Source organism: Pararge aegeria, chromosome 4, assembly GCF_905163445.1.
Source record: "Pararge aegeria chromosome 4, ilParAegt1.1, whole genome shotgun sequence".
In the NCBI taxonomy this organism is placed as follows: domain Eukaryota; kingdom Metazoa; phylum Arthropoda; class Insecta; order Lepidoptera; family Nymphalidae; genus Pararge; species Pararge aegeria.
The window spans coordinates 1173267-1194218 of record NC_053183.1 but is presented as its reverse complement, the minus strand read 5'-3'; the positions used below and the strand labels follow the sequence as shown (position 1 = coordinate 1194218).

General features: G+C 35.2%; 2 protein-coding genes across 3 annotated transcripts in view; one reads left to right on the top strand and one right to left on the bottom strand.

Moving 5' to 3' along the window:
• The first annotated feature begins 248 nt into the window (after positions 1 to 248).
• LOC120623330 (ecdysone-induced protein 74EF) overlaps positions 249 to 20952 on the top strand; it is a 284125-nt gene continuing 263421 nt past the window's right edge. The window contains exon 1 of one of the 2 annotated variants that reach the window (XM_039889294.1): positions 249 to 403. The gene's annotated coding sequence lies outside the window, so the exon portion shown is untranslated. Of the gene's footprint in view, positions 524 to 20952 lie in introns of both variants that reach the window. The other variant, XM_039889295.1, reaches the window with a different exon arrangement.
• LOC120623329 (piggyBac transposable element-derived protein 4-like) lies at positions 18839 to 20881 on the bottom strand. The gene has a single exon (XM_039889293.1). The coding sequence runs from the start codon at positions 20680 to 20682 to the stop codon at positions 18961 to 18963; it is 1722 nt and encodes a 573-aa protein (XP_039745227.1). The 5' UTR covers positions 20683 to 20881; the 3' UTR covers positions 18839 to 18960.

Here is a 20952-nt window from a genome sequence, read left to right as displayed (position 1 = left end):
ATACTGAAAGGTTGTCAAACGAAAGAATTGTGGGGGTCGCATCAAAGTTTGGTAACAGTCGGTCGGTCAAAGCCTCCCTGAAGTGTGAAGACCTTCGAGCAGCCGTAGGTGCAAGGACACTAAACGGCACTGAATGAGCTCCCAGTTGACCCGATTCATTAATTTCATGGTATGATAAGTTCCGAAGTTCGTTCAGGCTCGGCCATCGGGGCGCCGCACCGCCGGTTCAGTGACTCGAGGACCGCCGAGCTGGGTGGACGTCTGCACGTTCGCTCGCCGAGTGTTGAATGACAGTGACTAAAGTGCTGTGGAGAAACTAAACGGATTATTATATTGTTCTTTTTTTTATTGTGTTTATGTGGACGGATTTTTTTTTTTACATTTGGATTGCATTTTGGATGTGGTGAGTGTTATTTTTTCTGAATTGAGTCGCGGATTTCCTGTGTGGTGTTACAGGTTATGTTTACATGCTGAAACTGTGATATGCGTCGTGATAATTGTTGATATACACCTCCTTAAATACGTATGTATACAACACTTCATTGTTTTACCTATAATCATTAATAAGGTAATTTACTACAAGGTAAATTTCGGATATATATATTTTGATATAGGTATTTTATGCGGTTAACATACAAAGTTAGTTAGTTAGAGTACTAAACTACATATATTATATGCAGTATATATACTTTACTATACAATACAAATAAAAATTATAAAACCGACTCTAACGCGGGGATGGTAAAATATATAAGCAATTTAAAGTTAAAGTTTTTTGAAAAAATCTATTAACTTTTAAATCCTTGCTACTTTATAACATAGCCTGATAGTGTAAGTTAATTAAAAAGTAATAAGTGTATTTAAACATAAAGCAATTTATATTTCCATTAACTAAAACACATATAGGGTAAATAAATTATTTGAATCCTTTCGCCAGTTTAAACTTTTAATAACGATAGCATAGGTAGGTACCTACCGTAAAAATTGTGCATCATAAATCCTACTTTTACAAAAACTGTGCGTTGATATTTTTCAGTCTCCCACTACTTGGGCTGGATAAATGTAGATTACCTTATAACTATAAAAAAAAATGTATTTGAAAATAAACGGTTGCAAAATATATTGAACACATAACTTCGAGAAAGTTCGCTATAGAGTACCTATCGTGTACCTACATTTTATAAATTTTCTTCCTTGTTTTATGTAAAAAAACTTTCTAACTTTTTAAACAAAGTTTGTTCTTTTCGGGACTTCCTTGTAGCTTCCGGGTAAATGAGTAAATACACCGAAGAAGAATTTTTCAACCTTGGTTGAAATAGACTAAAAAAAATTAACTTGTAAAATTTTTGAAGTCAAATTCAAAATTCATTTATTTCTAGAAGGCCTAGTTTATGAGCACTTTTGGAACGTCAAGTCAGACTGTTTGCAGTAACTCTATTGCATTTTATTTATTGTTATTATTATTCAATAGTTTGGCTGCATACAATTTTATGTGCTGTTTACTTACATATGGGATTATGAAATATGTAATGGATTATTTTTTTAGGTTTAGGTTTAAGTTTTCTTAACCGTATAGACGACAACTATTCAATGTTAGACATTTTTAGTAATTTTATTTACCAAAGAGTGATACTACCAGCGCTGTGTCTTCCGGTTGCCATTCTACCGTCTTGGGAGCCCGCGTCAGTTTATCCCATCACATCTTTATCTTTGCAACGAGTTCAGCAAAACGGGTGACTCAGATACTTCTGCGGATCCTCCCATTTCTGATTCGATTACGATGCAGACACTACTTACATTTTGTCTTTCGTTTTATAACACTGAGCTTTTCATCAAGTCCATAATTAGTGACATTGTTTGGTTACTAGAAACAAACGCATGCAAATATTTTGAAAACTAATTTTTCAAAGGAATTTAGGCAATGAATGATGAAAAGAAACTTTCTTCTGAACCAAGTCATTTATCGCTTACTCTTTTTACCCTGCCTACTAAAAATGGGAAAATAAGGAAATTTCTCAACAAGATCCTATCAAGGTTTTCGTAATAGAAAGGTTGTCGATTGCAACATGTTGCATAATAGTTTTAATAAGGTTATACGGTGACTTTATTAACACTTACCTTGACTCAACTCGACCATAGACCTGACCTTTCTTCTTCTTCTGATCTTTTTATACTTCTCTACTATCAAGAAACCAAAGAAAACCTACCTATATCAGCAACCTTTTCAATGTCCTACTGCTGCCCAGTTCCACTGACTCATCTCGCACAAGAGAAAGAGAAATAGAGCTTGCACCCACAAAGATACAACACGGGTTGGCTAGCTTCTCACCTTGACCCAAAGAAAAAAACATTTTGCAATAAGCATTGCAATAAATTCATAAATCGATGATTAGGCTATTTAGTGGAACGTACTTATGTTTGTAAATATAATATTAAAAACTGATGTTAAATGCAAAATTATGCCGTCCTTGTCCAGTGCTATTGCGCAGATTTTTTGTTAATGCTCGTGCATTGCGTGAATTATTTTTATTGTTCTTCTTTAATTCTGTGGGAGCGTGAAACAAAGGTGCTATAAAAGTCAACGTGAAAAAGAAAGCTTTACAGCTTGTCTTGCAGTGCATTTTATTGCACGACCAAGTAGTTAGCGTTTTTGCCTCGATGGCCCAGTGCTTAGAATGTTCGAATACGGATTACGGTTCTTAGGTAGGGCTAATAAATATGAGCTTTTTTTAATTTTATCTTGGAGATGTCTATTAAAAGTTCAAAGTTTGTATTAAACGTAAGGTTATATAAAATTAGCGAAACAGTACAAAGGAATAGGTTAGCGAATAATTAGCTCGGATGTGAATTCTTGCTCTTACTAGGTTGCTTCTTAAATAGTTTTAAATGAAAATGTGAGATGGTAATAGCAAAAAAACAAAGGCTAAGTTTGTTGTGGGCTTCTTAGACCAAGGCGCGTTTGGACCCTCGTAAATTTAGTTTAAAGTTGACGAATTTAGTTATTGCCATCAACTCACTTCTATGTATGCATGTAATGTACGCATCAAATTGCCTTCTATGTGCCTATTTGAATAAAGAAATATTTGACTTTGACTTTGACTTTGACTATTTATAAGTGAAAAGGCATCGCTCCACCTTAGGCTCTTACTATCAGTTGTGATTGCAGCTAAGCAGTGATCTTATTTGAAACATATTTGGATCACTTATATATTTGCTATATGGTTTCATACACTGTTCATAGTAGGTATTTGCCAATCATTCGATAATCAAAATTCGAGTAAAATTTAGGCATTATTAGTAAACTACGTCGTACTTTATAAGTAGTCAAATATCTTGCGCAGTTTATAAGTATACGAACATATTATGTCTTCCATAAATATTATCAAGGAAGCTGATAATAAAGCAAGTTTTTGCGATACCAAATGATTCTGTCTATATTCGCATATTGAATGAATGAAAGAATACACTTTTATTGTACAGCAAAAAAAGAGAAATAGAAAAACGTCTGTGTACTTATAACGCACACGCCTAAAAGTTATACTTCTTTGGATAAAAATCTTTTCAAAAATTTTATCTTTCGCCTTATTCTACGTTTATAAAATAAACGACACTAACAAAAAAGGTATATAATGTATTAACATTCAAAGTTTTAATATAACGCATTACCTAGTTATCTTATTATCAGACAACCAAGTTTCACTCAACATTAAAATTTGAGATTGTTGTACAATGAATCAATTAAATCACCGGAGTGAGCCCGCAGACAATTGAAAGGGTACACTGTCAAACCTTTTTTTTTAAACTAAAATGTTGACTATAGCTAATTTCAGGGTAACATGCTTTTGTGACGGTGTGCGTAAAAATCGTAAAAATTTATAACTTCAAAAGTAGTTATAGAGTTCAAAACATTACAAATATTGTGTGTACTGTATACTGTGGTGACTGCAGATTAGAATACAGTTCATCAACACCTCTCCTCTTCCAGCGGGTGTCGTACGAGGTGACTAAGAGAATATAACGGTGAAAGGACAGCAGCGTCCTCTACTACCATCAATCCGTCTTTCCAGGGTGGTGATGATAGGCAAACCTTGCAGTTGGTAGAGGCTTTTAGTCAGACTGTTAATTGTCTTGTGACTTTTGATAGACAGCAATATTCATACCGGCATTTCGTGGCAGAATATGCCCTCTGAACTGGTGGTAGAGTCATAACAAAAAGACAGTCTTGATGTACCAACAATTTTGTTTATTTCTTAGGCCCAATATCGCCGACGCCCTTTAAATGGTAACACAGCATTCCATCGAGTGAAGGACTGAATTACACGACACTATAAATGCTTTTGAATGTTATAACACTTGATCTAAAGATAATAGTATCTATGTAGAGTTAGGGTTGGCAACTATTATCATTTAAGAAGTCTATATTAAACAAACACTAGCTTTGTTATGCAGTTTGATCAGTCGTTTTAATTTATCATTAGGTATTTAACTATAAGTATTTAGCTGAACATTTGTCATTGCACCTCATAAGATAAGGTTAAATAGATTTTGGAAAACAAATAAAATACTAATGTACTTTTTAACGCGCAGCGAGAGTCAATTCAATTCAATTATTTTTTTTGCATAAAACAATGTAGGTTTAGTCAAAATCTTTGACACGGAAATTTTAATTTACACAAATTCATTTATACAAATCCTAAAAAATCATCAAAATATGTCGACTGAATATCATAAAAATGTCAATAAATTTACTCTAGGCACTCATATATAATCATGGAACGTCAATTGAAAATAACATATAAATTAAAAAAATTGTCGCGATAAAATTCTAATAGATACTACATAAATGATACGTAATAATAGGCTTTACTACATTTAAACTAGTCCTCAAAAAAAGATGGCATCCTTATATAAAATGCACAAATCACGGAAGAACGCCAAGTCCGAAGGGAAGATAACGATGCACTTATCACAGCACACGGCCTTGTCCTTATCACGTAATAGCTGCCACACCTCTCTTTCGATCCTTCTCGATACAGGTAATGCAAGAGAGAGACGGTATACAGGTGTGTATTTAATAAATAATTACCTTTATTATCAGTAGAGAATTACAGTTGTATTATTTACCATTCAGTTTGAAAATACTTAGATGTCGAGATGGTCCCATAGAACCATCATTCATAATCATCGTCATATCAACTCAGTTCCGGCACTGAAGGGCACGGGTCCTCCCACAAAGAGAATGGGCCTTAGTCTCCCACGCTGGCCGTAGTACTCTCAGGCACGCAGGTGTCGAAAAACATCTTGAGAAACACGTTATTTTTTGTCACCATTGAAACAAGTGATATTTTTATTGCTTAAGACATAAGTTAAAAAAGTTAGGAGTGCGTGCTTGGATTCGAACTCGACCCCCCGAAACTTAAGTCGATGTCCTACCGAGGTACCTACTACTGGGCTATCACTACTTACTTAGATTTGCCCTTCTTTCCCTTGACAAACTTCTGCTTATTTCTTCCTCCTCCTTCTGCTCCAATGAAAAATCTATTTGAATCTTCTGTCTTCAGAGCAATAAACAGAAGTCTATGTCACTCTTTCAAAGAACTTAACCTTCCTGTAAAAGTCCCACCAAAAGATATTTATTATTTTATATATTTTTTCGTTCCGACGAGTTAGTCTAGAGTAGGAGACCGCAAGCCAAACATTTTAAAAACTATTTATGCTATTCTTTTAATTTCATCATATTTCAAAGGCGCAGTTATTTTTAAATCTTGCTCAATGAACATCTCTATTACTGTGTAGATTGCATGATAAATATTTAATTAATTGTATGCGAAATATAAGTGTAATATGCAAAGCATAATATATAATAAGCCGCGAATATCAACCGGAGAAAGTTATGTCATTTGAGTATATTTTAAACTATGCATTAATGATATGTTGAATGAATGAATATTTAAAATGTTTTAGGATTATTTTCCGGAATTTTACGTTCATTTGCTCATAGGAACCAATTCTCAATGTCCTATCTTATCCGAGACGAAATTAAGTATATTATTGAACGTACCTAATTAAAATTATAACTCAGTTAATACAAATTAGTAGCACCCCATTTCGAAAAAAAATTAAGCAACGTGGTGTATAAGCGTAATATAATTGCAATATCCCCGAGTAAATTAGCCCGTTACCATCTTAGACTGCATCATCTCTTACCACCAGGTGAGATTGCGGTCAAGAGTTAACTTGTAGTAAAATAAAAATAAAGAGATGAGAAATAATTAGATTATATGAGAAAAAGACAGACATAATTATTATCGCCAGATATGAGGAGATTACAAGAAGTTTGGCGCGCAGCACGGTACAGTTGTGGCCGCCACGTAATACTTTCTGCCTGCACTTTCACTGCGCGCACGCGGAAACATCTCTGATTTATACCATCTATTAGTTTGATCTATGGCGTCAAGTTGTTTTGATGCGCTGCTAAATATGGCCTTCTGAAGGACATGATGTATTGGGAGGAAGCACTAAGATCATCACAATGCCCACTGTGAAGTCTATTGCACATGTCCGAGGCTTTTGTTTTATACGCATTATACAGAGAAAATCCTTCTGTCAATACATCACACACAGTAAACCCATCAACAAATCATCATTTAGGACGTCTCGATTGCCAAAAGATAAGATATTGGCAATCACCCCCTCAATATTTCCCACGCTCTCTTGGAATATCGTTTGTTTAAGGAACAATAATTAGCTTAAATTATAAATTGATAACTCATCTAATAAGCCTGCGTTTGCACCTTTTTTTTAAATATTTGATGACATATTCATACATTTATCACATACACACCAATATAATTTGTGAGGCACGCATTTGTTTGTATAAATATTATAATAACTACTTTACATTTTAAAAACTGTATGTACCTACATTCTTGTGAATAAATTATTATTATTATTATTATTATTATATTCATATTTCTTTCCAAATACAGATAACAAATATTTTCGGTTATAAAATTGTCATTTAAGCATGTTTGTTTTTTACTTATATGGAACATAATGACGCAGTGACTGACTGGCGCAGTGGGCAGCGATTCTGCTTTCTGAGTAAAAAACCGGGGCTTCGATCCCCACAACTGGAAATGGTTTGTGTGATGAACGTAAATATTTTTCAGTCTCTGGATGTTTATCTTTATTATGAGTATTTATGTATATTATTCATCAATCATCATGGTACCCCTAACAAAAGCTACACTTAATTTGGGACTAGATGGCGATGTGTGTGTTTTCGCAGTATATTTATTTATTATATAATATTTAAATATTAATTTTTATATTATTATTTAATAGGTCATTACAATATTATTTACTCAATGCTTCACATATTATATGTATAAAAAGGGGGCTTAAAGGTTAACATAATAATATAAATTAATATGTAAGAAATAGTTTCTGAAGCACCTCTTACTAACTTTCACTCCATCTCAGGACATAAGTAAATAACACTAAACATTTTAGAGAACATTAACCCGAGTGTTTCACAAAATAAAGCGTGTTTTACGTGGTTATCTTAAAGTAGTTAAAGAATAAAGTTTATCGGAGAAAACTGCCATTTTATGTTACTAATTAGTTGAAAGATATTTTGCTAAAAATAAACAATATGACATCATTGTCATTATTAACATTCACTGACAGACCCTCTATTTTATAAGCGAGCTACAACACCAACACATAAACAAGCAAATTGGAATATAAAAATAATATTGGGTATGAATAAAATAAAATAAAAATCATTTATTTCCAACATTATATCGTATTTTGAAATAAATAGGGTGAAATAAAATTTTGCAAATGTGTATATCTGTTTTCCTAGTCACCTGAATTAATAAAAAATCTACAGTTTATTAGCCACAGCCGAAGGCGGCGAAGCCTTCCAATAGACTGGTCTAGTGACCAGAGTAATTCTATATCAAAAATTCTATAGGACACCGCGCCGGGAATCGAACTCGGGACCTCCTATTTATAAGATCACAGCGTCAGCGCGGTAATGTATACTCATAGTCATAAAACCAATATTAACAAACTGTTCAGCTTTATAATACACCGGTATTGAGGTAAGGATTTAAAATATAAATAAGAAACTATTGGTTTACTTAAAAACGTCAAAGTTTAATCATTTATTTCTTAATCGGAAACATGTGTTAATAACTTATTGTACCTACCACAAAAATTATACTTTGTACGTTCCAAAGTTTAAAGGAAATTTATGAATTATTTATCGGAAACAAAATAATACCTAAACAAAATACCGAAATAATGATGAAAGATATTTTAACATTCAATGTTCAAATATCTTTCATCATCATCATCATCACATCGACCCATTACCGACCCACTACAGAGCACCGGTTCACCTCCCACAATGAGAAGGGGTTAAGGCCGTAGTCCACCATGCTGGCCTTGTGCGGATTGGTGGACTCCACACACCTTTGAGCACATTATGTAGAACTCTAAGGCATGCAGGTTTCCTCACGTGCGTGCTGAGATTTGAACTCTGTCCCTGACCATGAAGTCGAGCTCCTGCCAAATGCGCTATCACCACCCTCTTTAGTCTTTTAAAATACCTTACCTTGATTAATTTTAGGAAAAATGCCGAGTTGTTAATAGCTTGCCTCTATTCACGAGTTAAGGACCTTTCCTCACCAACAGCTGAATAAAATGAAACTGTAGAAATTATGAAAACAATAATCAATGTATACTTTAGAACATTTACAATAACCAAATATATATATAAACCAAAAGCGACAATAATAACTCATGTAACTCATAAATTTTACCATTAGAATCAGAAATAGCCTTGTAGCATAACTAAGCTTCATAAAATGAGTATTTAGTTTAAAGGTTTTATACTTGAAATAAACGAGAAATTTACGTAACTTCGTAGTAAAAAAACAATATAAGCTGTAGTAAAAAATGGTACATTGTTTTGCTAAAATTCCATCTTTTGTCTCATTAAATGTTTCAGAAAATAGTTTAAACCAACTTAGTAATTAATCCAAAGGCATATATCTAGTAATCAAGGTCTATGGTCGCGTGCAAAAATAGTTTAAAAACACATCCCCAAATAAATAAGGCCCACGTAATAAAAATAAATAACTCGGACAGTCCTAATTCTAATCTAACGACGTCAAGGTCTGCGAATTTTTCTCCAATACGGTCTCCTTGACACACATTGAGCTGTGATGCGCCGCGCGGAAAGCTCTACCACAGAGAATAATACACAGATCTGTGTTTCGAGATTTAAAAAAAAGGTACCTAATTAGCAAGGAGGTAATAGAAAAATATAAAAAAAAAACTAATGGCGAATCAACTTTCGAATTTGAAAATGGCGCCATAAAGCCGCAATATGTTTTTTTTAATAATCTATAGCCATTGGCACTCGGGATGATTTTAACAATACCTAATATATTTAAAACTGTTCTTCTTTGTTTTTTTGACTCTGCGCGTTGACCATTGTCAAGTGATTAAACCATTGTCAAGTGCCTATTCTGTGGTCAAGTGTTATTTATATGTGTATTTTTTTAAAACGCGTAAACTTTTTAAATTGAGAAAAAGAGGAAAAAAATTTTGAAAGGAATTTACAGGATCAGGAATGTATGCAAACAATATAAAATGGAATACTTATTAAATCTATTTAGGTATTTCAACCATTACGGTGGAATGTAGAAACCATCTTTTATAAAATCCATGAAAGAAAACCTCCTCGTTACGTAAAACATTTAAATTATTTAAAGACGTTATCTGAGGTAATATTTGTGAAACTGTATCAAAATCTGGTGGTGCAAAATGTTCAAGGGCGTCGGTAATCAGTTAACATCAGGTGACCCACTTGCTCGTTTGCCTGCAATTTAATTATTTATATCAGCCAAAATGACATATAGCGTGAAGCCTGCAGTCACAGAGTAAAAATATTCACACAGATGTTCGATGAAGTCATCTAATTCAATCAGCACAAATACCAAAATCATCGCCCTCAATACAAAAGCATTTCTATAAGATTTGTGGGAAGTGGTACTTTAAATGTAGGCGAACACTAAAAACAAAATGATTGTCGCTCCCAGATGCGTGGAATGGGAACGAAAGAGTGCGTGGATAAAATTTATGAGATTTCAGTATGCCTCTATATTTTTTGGAGAATGTAATGTAAAATGAGTAACGTAAAATGTTCCCAACCTGTAGTAATGTGATTGTAATCAAATAAGCTAGTACCACTATACAATAACTTACTTCAGATGTAAGTAGTTTGGGAATCATTTTGATAACAGCTAAACTAACTAAAACCTTGAGGTTCTTTTAGCGGTTAAAATGGTGCTCGTGCATTCACAATATAAGTAAACGTAAAACTTTAGTATACATTATCAAACGAAGAGAAAATAGCAACGAAGTACATTGTAAATAATATAAATACAGAGACAAGAAATGGCGTTCTTAAATTAATTTATCACTAACAAAGTTAAAAAGTTAAAATCTTTAAACAATAAATAACGGTTTTAGAATTCATTGTTACAGGGAGCAAAAGGGTTGTGACTCGTGTATAGGTATCACAATGTAGATGTTTTACGACTTTAACGACGCACCGTTACTTGCAAACAATAAAATCAGTGTGAAGCGCACGTTAAAAAGCGAACTTTCTTATTTTTTTATGACTTACTAGGCGATGGATTCTATTTTATATTTTTTAATTTCATAGTTTCCTTTTTAGTGTGATCGCATACATACTCGTAAGTCGTAACTATAGATGTAAGCTACCCGTTGAAGATGAACCTCTGGTAATTTTACTTATCATCGTCATCATTATCGCTGATGAACGCTGTCGGTTTTAGTGGAAGCTGTCGGTTTTAGTGGAAGCTGTCGGTTTTAGTGGAAGCTGTCGGTTTTAGTGGTGATTGGGAATTTATAATGCTGAATTATATTTTTGGGGGGCTACAATCGACTCCCATTGCTGGACGGATTTGTATGGGGCTCGCAATACCACAACCTTGTGACGCTAGGGTCCAGCGGCTCCTTTGACGTCATCCGTCCACCTCGTCGGGGGGCTGTACCAACGCTGCGTTTACCGGTGCTTGGTCGCCTTTCCAGCACCCAACGTCATCGGATCTCCGAGCTATATAACAAGTGGATAATAACAAGTGGTAAAAGTGGATATAAACAGTCGACTTACAAGAAATGGTCATAAATTGGTGACATCTGCATATCGTCTGCGAAAGGTGCAGAAGTCATTTGTGGGACTGAGTATGCGCTTTTATAATATGATTCCTTAGGTAATTTTGGACCTACCAATGCATAAGTTTAAAGAATGTGTTAAAACACATTTATAACAGCGAGGTTATTATACAATTGATGAATTTCTTAATGACAAGGTTGCTTGGAAGCATCCGGCTCCGCTTTCATCTCTCACAGGATAGAAAAATGAATTTTAAAATGTAAAATGTAAATTGTTAATGTTGGAAAAGAGCAACTGCTGAGTTTCTTGCCGGCTTCTTCTCGGTAGAATCTGCCTTCCGAACCGGTGGTAGAGTCACTGCACACAGACAGACTTGACGTTTCAAAAGTGCTTATATTAAGCCTACTTGAAATAAATGAATTTTGAATTTTGAATTTTTTGAATTATACGAACCGCCTATTGCCACTTCAGCAACGCGATACGCTGATCTACGTCGGTTAATCTCCACGTATCTACTCTTTCCTGAATTGATCACGCAGAGATACTCCAAGCATAAGTCTCTCCATCGTTCGCTTATATCGTAATTATACTACGTCCAGGAAATCTTAATGAGGACAGTAATTATTACAATCGGCGTCCTTTTCTTTATTAACATTAATTATCTGTTTCTGCTGACCGCAGTTTACACGAATGTATAAATTGGTTTTTACAATTAAAAACTATTCGATTACAAGCTATGGATATTACCTACTGTGCTCTAAAAACATGTAGATACACGTAAAGCTGAATCTCGAATGGTAAATCAACGTTAAATGCAAATATACGAGTAGGAGACGTTTAGTTAAAATTAAAAAATTTAAAACTTTGGTTAGGTTATACCAGTTTTCAAATATTTGCAAAACATGGTTGCTTACTATGGAATAACTAAGTTCTGAATTTGACGCCTTTGTTCACCAGAGGCATCGAGGAAGTATAATTTTGTTGAATCAGACAGATTAATTAAGTTGGTCTGTTTTCTAAGTTTACGTAACGTTTCTAATTCAAATCAGTTTCTCTCAAACATAGCTTGGCTACCACATACAGTTTAATAAAAACACAGAGGCATTATGCGTACTAAAATGAACGAATAACAATGATGTCTGGAATTCAGAAAAAGTCGTATCTGTTTTTACCAGTCGCCCAAATAGAGATTTTAACTGATGATATATATTAATCTTTTAAATTTACTCGTATATCGATTCTAGTTATTTCTTTTTCATTTTTTTAGTGGTTGTTCATTTATTTAAATGGGACTACAGTTTAAATTCATGAGGATATCTCTGGACATATTGGATGGAAATCTTGAAAAATCGGATTCTTATCGCTTGAAAGCAGTCTAAAAGAGTGTTTTTCTTTTCTTTTTTAATTTTGTGAAAAAATAGCACTATTTTAGGAGCAGTTAATTTATTTTAGTTACAAGATATGAGACAGCCACTTGACTTGTAGTTCCGAACTGTGCGATTGCTAAACTATGACTCAAATGCCGCGAAACATACAACCGATTTCTTGCGATATAGGTAGGTACATCGGCGAATTTCGGCTATACTCGCGGCCCAAATAAACTTGATCCTCGCCCCCTCCCGCGCGTCTTTACATTGAAAACAAAGGTGGGTGCGATAGTACTATCTCGGAGGTCACGCTGCGCTGGTCGTCTGGCAACCTTGGCCCACTTTGATAGCACCCGCACCGCCCCTCAGATATATGTTGATAGTGTGGACTTCCTAATAGACGAAGCTTGCCAATGTAACTACCTATTTACGTTTTAGTCGCACAATGCTGATATAAATACTTACCCATTTAGCATTTTTCTTCTTAGAGGCAGTGATATGTAACGCTGACACATAAAACATGTTCACTAAACGAATGTTAGGTACATTGGTTTGCTGAAAAGAAGTCATCAACATCGAGGCTTGAATTTTGGAATGATGAGGAAGTATTTGGAAATCTTATTGACTAGTCTACGTTCCAACATCCAGTAGGCCAATGTTTATGAGAATTGTGTTTCCCAGTGAAGGCTTGACACCAAATTGTTAACTAATTTGGTATCAACCCTGTGCTGTACCACAACAGGGCACGGGTTTCTTCTCAGTATGAACGCACCGCGCGAATTTTCCCGCGATTTGAAAGTGTACGGTAGTCACTCGTATCTTGCTTGGTATATTTCCATTCATTTTATTCAGACACTGTACGCTTTGCCAGACGCTTTCCCGCGTCCCGTGGCCAGTGCAATAGTGATAATTTTATAGGCGTTTTCCTAGTGCCTAGTTAAATGATCTAGTATTTTTATTCAAATATTTCAAATCGCTGCTTAGTTTAAATTAGTTCCTACGTATGGAGTTGGAAAAATTGGATAAGTATGTAAAAAAACAAATTTATAGTGGTAAATTATTCTTTAGTTAGGTACTTTATTAATTTGAGAATTTAGTGAATCAATGTTTTCATAACTCCGCTTTTTCAATGCAAACATTTACTCACAGTTTATTGTTGTGATTGTCTCAAACATACAAACATGTGCCAAAATAATATTTATGATACCCAGTAAATAGTTATCAAATTATGTTGTACATGGAGAACTTTCAGGCATGCAGGTTTCCTTCACCGTTGAAGCAAGTGCTAATTGCTTGAAACGCACATAACTCTGAAAAGTTAGAGGCGCGTGCTCGAACTTCGAACTCGACGCCCCAAAAGTGAATCCGAAGTCCACTAAGCTATCGCCGCTTTTTTTCGCCTCATTTCGGCGGCTATTTTTATTATTATAGCCTTGTTAGTTCACGAAATCAAGATATTTTGCATACTATTGTCGAGATAATTTAATGGAGATTAATTCCATACTTTTAAAAAATTGATTTACTGCAATAGAATTGGAAACAAACACCAAAATAGGTCAAAAAAAATTCCCTTCCGTCATGTGTGAAACCCGAAAACACTCTAACTTGTGAAAAAATCCATTATTTGAGTTAAATTTAAAAAAAAAAATTCTAATAAACGATTGTAGGTCACTGAATGCGAATGATTAATTAATTCAGTGTAGTTTAATTGCAATTAATAAAAAACGAAAACTGCAAGACTGTATATCTATATATATCCATGTGAAATTAACATGGATGGTGATATATCTATATCTATAGATATTATGTACATTTTATTCCACCAGGGGCGCCTGTGCATCACTTTCCTAGTACAGCATAAATAAACTAGTCATAATTTTTTTATTGGATAGCTATTTTATTAATGAGTCGTGGACTTTTGGATTATCCAATTAATTATTTTTAACTCAAAGACATGTGACGTCCACCAATCCGCACTGGGCTAGTGTTGTTGACTACGGCCTAAACCTCGTCATTGTGTGAGGAGACACGTGCGCTGAAGTGGGCCGGTAATGGGTACACGAAATACATACACGAGTTCATTGAAGTTATTGTTTAAGTTGACAAACAGCATCTGTTGACGTAGACACTAATATGCTAAACACACTATACGAGTAGATGCCGCCCGCAGATCTCCATGGCAGTCATCTTGTAACACCTAACAGATCTTCGTACAGCACGTGTATATGGTGATGCAAGGGCAGCACGGTCCACAAGGGGGTCCACATGGCGGTCCACATGGTCCACATGGTCCACACGGTCCACACATTCTGGATTATTAGTAGAAGGATTTGGAGTATCGAAGAGACGAAGAATAAGTTAATATTCAACGATAATCTTACGATCTATTGCAAAATAAGACTGAAAGATTTTTTTGAGTTTTTGTAATGCTGTTGAAATCCTTAATTGAAGAATGTTTTGTTCCTAGTATAAATAAAAATTGTAAATTTAAGTACAGGTTGGTTGTATGCCAGTTGCATCGTTGCCGTAGTTTTTAATTAATTAAGCAGTGGAAAAATATTATGTTGGTAGGTAGGTAAAAACATATAAACATCATTAAAGCTTATGTAAATACTTGCTGACCCCAGCGCCATCTGTCGGGCTGATTTGTGAAACTAAACCATGCAGGGTGCCACCCAAACGCATACCGAAAAATTCATTCAAATCGGTCCAGCCGTCTAGGAGGAGTTCAGTGACATACACACGCACACAAGAAATATATATATAAAGATATATATATTTGAATAAAGAAAGTCTTATTCGGAGTTAAGATTAAAACATTTTTTTTTTAATGCATTCGAAATACTAATTTTATGAAATTTCAGTTTACTGCCAAAAATACCGCGTAAGATAAGTGTGTGTATGGTGTAAACGGAATCTATAGTCTATTATACTCTGTACTATCACGTTACGTGTACTCGACCTTAGCTATAACGTCGATGTAAAACAACCTTGATCTCTAGCTGTTACTGAAAAATGCTGCATTTAAAACACCCGACTATATTGTCTTGTAATACAACATCGCAACCCAAACAAACAGCGACCTTACCTCCCCCAAATAGAGTTTATATCACTTTAATTACAGTATTGTGGACCTTGACGACTGGCCTTGCCTCTATCTGGCGTCCGCTCTTTCCGCCTTCGCCGAATCAATTTGAACGTTATTATTTTTATTAAGTCGTTTAAAAATATATAACACTAGGTATTGTCAGTTGTAAATTGTAAACTACTGTTCTTGATATATTATATAAAACATTTATATTTATTGTAAATAACAACCTACATTTAAAAGCTTCTTTACACAGAAAACTTTTTGACAAATGTTTCAGAAACTTGAAAATGCTAGAAACCAGAGCTCTGTGTTTGTAAGTAGAACACAGATACCTTCAACAACAAATAAAAAAGATTTAATATCTTTTATCTCATAAAATGCGTTTTTAATGTATGATTTACATGGCTGTACGTTCGTTAACCTTCGTATGTCCTAAAAGTAACTTTTTTTTCCGTAGAATTAACAATTCTACAGTCCACAATCTACAGTCCCGAAGCTAAAAAAAATAACAATATCGTGAAAAGTTTTTTAAAGGTTTTTTCCGTGCGCTAAAAACTTAAAAAGCAACAAAAAGTTCCGTGTCACGGCTGCGTAAATTAAAATGAAAAAAAAGTCGAATTCACGCGAATCTATGACCCATATACCAAAATATATGAAGCGCGACGTCGAAAATTCGTGTACGAATGGAGCGTATGCGCACACATGCGAGACGTAATCGCTAAATGTATGTCATGATCAGTAGGTTAAGTTTAAATAAATTGATTCGAGGGCCGCGGCGTGCAGGTAGCGGCGGGCCCGAAGGTCTCCGCGGGCCGCGCAATGGCAATTACTACGAGGTATCTTTAAATACGGCCCTTTTGGTTTATAAGTGCTTATAATTATAGGATGAAAATGAAAAATAGACCGAGCAATTATTCCTAACTTTAAAAGTATATGAAAGAGATTTGTTACACGTTAATTTGCATTTACGAAACGACGGAATTGTGTCATGGTAAAAGTTTGTTGTTTCACCGACGCAGTAAAGGAGTAGGTAATTTTGATTTACTGTAACCCTTATATATTTACCATGCTATAATTGTCTCTACAATTTGGAAATACTGGTGAGGTATTTGGGCAACTTTAAGTTATGTTTTAGGAGTGACCTACTTCGGATGTCTAAAGATTTTGCATTCTTCTTTGAGCCTCGGAGAGCACGGTAAGCTACCGTCATTTGTGACTAACACCTGATAATAATCTTCACTTTTGGGCTTATGACCACACCAAGAGCATTGATTGATTGATTGAATTGTTTATTGCACATACAAAAACAAAATACAAAAAGAAAAGGAAAAAAAAACCAATAAAGAAAGTCAAAAACATGTTTTAAGCATTAATAATAATAATAATAATTATCTTTATTGAAAGATATAAAACCCGTTATTAGAATATATAAAGATAAATTAAATAATGTCCGACGCGCTGCAGTACCTTGGCAACTTCATCAAGATACGAAAAGCATTATTGTATTGCACCCTGATATTGTTGACAGCGCGTCTGGTGGACTTCACCCAAAGTTGACATGTATAGAAATATAAACAGTATGCTCTGAACAATGTCACCTTAACTTGGTCACTGCATGCTCGCTTACCTCTTCACTATATACTCTCTTTCTGCATTATCTATGGTAGGTCCCTGCCGGCGATTTAGCCCGAGACCTCACAGTTATAAGATTACAGTGCTCACAAATGCGCCAGGGAGGAGGGGAAAAGGTTCCTATTTGACTTGATACATAATCATAAAATCAACACATTACAGGGCACAGGTTTCCTCTACAGTGAAAAGAGGTTTAGCACGTGGTCCACCACGCTGGCCCAGTTCGGATTGGTGGACTTCACACACCTTTGAGAACATTATAGAGAACTTTTAGGCATACAGGATTCCTTACGATGTTTAAGCAAGTGATATTTAATTACTTGAAACGCACATAATCTAGTAAAGTTAGAGGCTGGGATTCAAACCCCGCCTCCCGAAAGGTAAGTGTAGCTCATAACCACTGGGCTATCACCACCTCTGTTACCAACCTATGAATAAAGGATAGTATATAAATTTGAACTTAAAAAAAAACCCCAACGTTCAATATCGAGTAGGTACAGTATTCTACTAGTCGAGCCCTTTCATATGATACCCATATTTAGGGAGTTATGAAAAAATATGAAATCCAACATATTGTGACGTCTTAGACCGATTTTCAAAAAACAGCTAAGAACACTCCCGACTAATTCATCTTTCATACAAAAAAACAAAATTAAACTCGGTTCATCCGTTCCGCAAATACCATGCCACAGACAACCACACACAAACACACACACGTGCGCGTCAAACTTATTACAGCCAGTCGTTTTTGTGTCGGAAGTTAAAAACAAAGCTTTCTTTAGGAGAGTGGCTTCAGTCAAAATTCCAAATCCTCATACGATTGTTCATATGGTGTTCTTTAAAGGTAATTGGTGTTATACTACACGGAATCTAACCTTGTTTGATGAAGTAATTGTTGTGAGCACCTTGTACATAATTTAATATTCGTTTCGGCGTTCAAGAACGATACTATAAAAAATAATTACTTCGGTTTGTACATGTGTTCGGAATAACACCACAAAGGGGACGGTTGGTGATGCGTTATCGAAATTCAAGGCTCCATAGACAATGGTTTATTTTTATTATCATCATCAGGCTTTTTAACACGTTAAACGCCAAGTAATAAATGCAAATCTTTCTAAACAGGCCATGTCAGACAATGTTGACCGGCACTTGTATGTCTCGTTCGGGCCGTGGGGGACAATGCTGTCCGACGGTCAGAGCTATTTTCAAACTTCTCCTTTGAGCCGCCGGGCATTAGTTTTATGATGTTTTGTATATAGCATGACCCGCGCGGCTCCACAGAACAATGTGGATATCGCAGCACTCAAAGATTTTAATTTCTTATTGAAAATTTTTGCCACTTTCTACATAGATTTTTTTCCAACTCTAGTGTAGTCCAACAAATTGTTTACTGGATGTATTATGATTAATAAATTATTGAAATGGAATACCTATAGGGTTGGTAAATTACGTAATACAGGAATAACCAATTAAATTGAGCTTTTATTTAAAATTATATAAAATATCTTAAGACTATTAACTAACTAAAAAATATGAGATCGTTCTGAGACCATTCTTGTTTTAAATCACATTCATAAAATATTACTAAAATTTATAGTAGAGATACATTATTAAAAAGTAAAAAAAAATGAATTGCTTTCAATATTTTAAGCGAAACGATGGGCTTTATTAAAGCAATCCAAACACAAAAATGGTTTGTTTGGACAATCGTCACAAAACGTTTGAACTTTTTTTACTTTGTTTTTAGCCTGTTTTCTTCCTTGACTCTGTACAATGTTCTTATAACACTGAGAGCATGATCTCCTAACAATTGAACTCTTCCCTTCTTTCTTCACCAGTTTGTGTTTCAACCTCTTAGGTCTTTCATCCTGAATTTCTTTTATATTTGTTTGCATACAAAAAGATTCCACAATACTTTTTCTAAAGTTACTTATAGGGATCTTTTTATTTGTAACTTTTTGATACAAAATATAGGCGTTGACCAATGAAGTATTGAGCAATAAATTAATGGCAAGCTTCTTGTGCCACTTAAGAGATTTTCTCAAAGGTGTTGAATAAGCAGCCAATTGATCAGCCAAATCAACTGCCCCTTTTACTTTATTATAGTCCACAACAATTTTTGGTTTTGAAACAATTTTGTCACGTTTATTAACATCGTGAAATTGTATTGAATGCTTCGTGGATAGCACATATACGTCACGCTTGTCCTTCCATTTCATCATGGTTATGCCATCAAAGCTCTCGGCTGCAGCAAACTCGCCTTTTCTGAGTTTAGCTGTAACAACATCTTTAGGCAACTTTCTTCTATTTTTGCGAATGGTGCCTACCAGGTGCGTTTCTTGGTCTATTAGCTGTCGTGCCAAATCTACGCTTGTATACCAGTTGTCCGTATAAAGAGTATGTCCTTTATTCAACAAATCTCCGCACAAAGACATAACAACATTTGTCGGTGTATTATTAGTCTCGTCATTTTTACCTGCGTAAATGCTTACTTTATAGGTATACCCCGGAATTGTGCATAGTTTAAACTCCTTTATGCCATACTTATGACGCTTTTGTTTATTATATTGACGAAATATTATCCTTCCACGGAATGGCACCATGCTTTCATCGATACAGATGTCTTCAGTAGGTGTATAATTTTTTTTAAAATTAGAGTTTAGATTTTCGATTAGCTGGCGAACTCGATGCAATCGATCTTCTTTGTTATGGTCGTCATTGTCAGAAAAATGAAGCATTTGCAAAAGCAATTCAAAACGGTTGCGAGACATCACAGTTCTCGAAAACGGGTGCCCGGTTATTTTGTCTTTTGACCAATAATCCGCCAATTTGACAAGCTTCACCAAACCCATAAATAAAATCAAGCCAAAAAATTGCTTCATCTCTGTCAAGTTGGTAGGATGCCACTTTCTAATACGTGCACTGGGAGTAGCTTCAGGCATATTCGTTATTTTAGCAATAGCATAGCAGTTAGTGTGATTCACTATTTGTTGAAGTATATCGTCGGTTAGAAACAGCGAATAAAAATCTACGGGTGACTTATTAGACATTGATAATTTGACGTGCAACGGAGCACCCGAAATTTCGGTGAAAGGAATAATCTTGCGTTGGTTACCTTTTGGTTCAGTCCAAACATTCGTTGATGGTGTACTTCCTGAAGTATCTGGACCAACTGCCTCATTTTCGCTGATCTCACTATCCGATTGAATTATACGACGCCTCTTTTTTTTTGTGGGTAATATTTGATAGTCATCTTCATCCTCTGAACTCAGTTGAAAACTATTGTTTAGCAATGATATTTCGATATCATTAAGTTGTGTCAAAATGTCCTCTGTGATTTCAAAACCATCATCGTCAAAGTCAGCCATTATAATGCAAGTAATTAGCGAATTTCTTTGATGCGTAGGTATTACGGGTTGGCGGGAAAAACACAGCTCTAACCTAGAGCGGGTAACGTATCGTCCTGCGAAATGCTTGCGAAGCACTAAAGGGGAGCGGGAGGATAGCGAATTGCGCGTACGGCTGAGTGGTGGGAGCGGGACGGAAGGGTAGTGCGGGCGGAGTACTTCTCGGCCAGCAAGCGGCGCGGCGGCGCAGCGTAGGTAGAATGGGCGACAACGTGACCCGCGCGGCGCGCT

Coding starts and splice junctions, on each gene's coding strand:
- LOC120623329 (XM_039889293.1), bottom strand. CDS start 20,682: ATGGCTGACTTTGACGATGATGGTTTTGAAATCACAGAGGACATTTTG.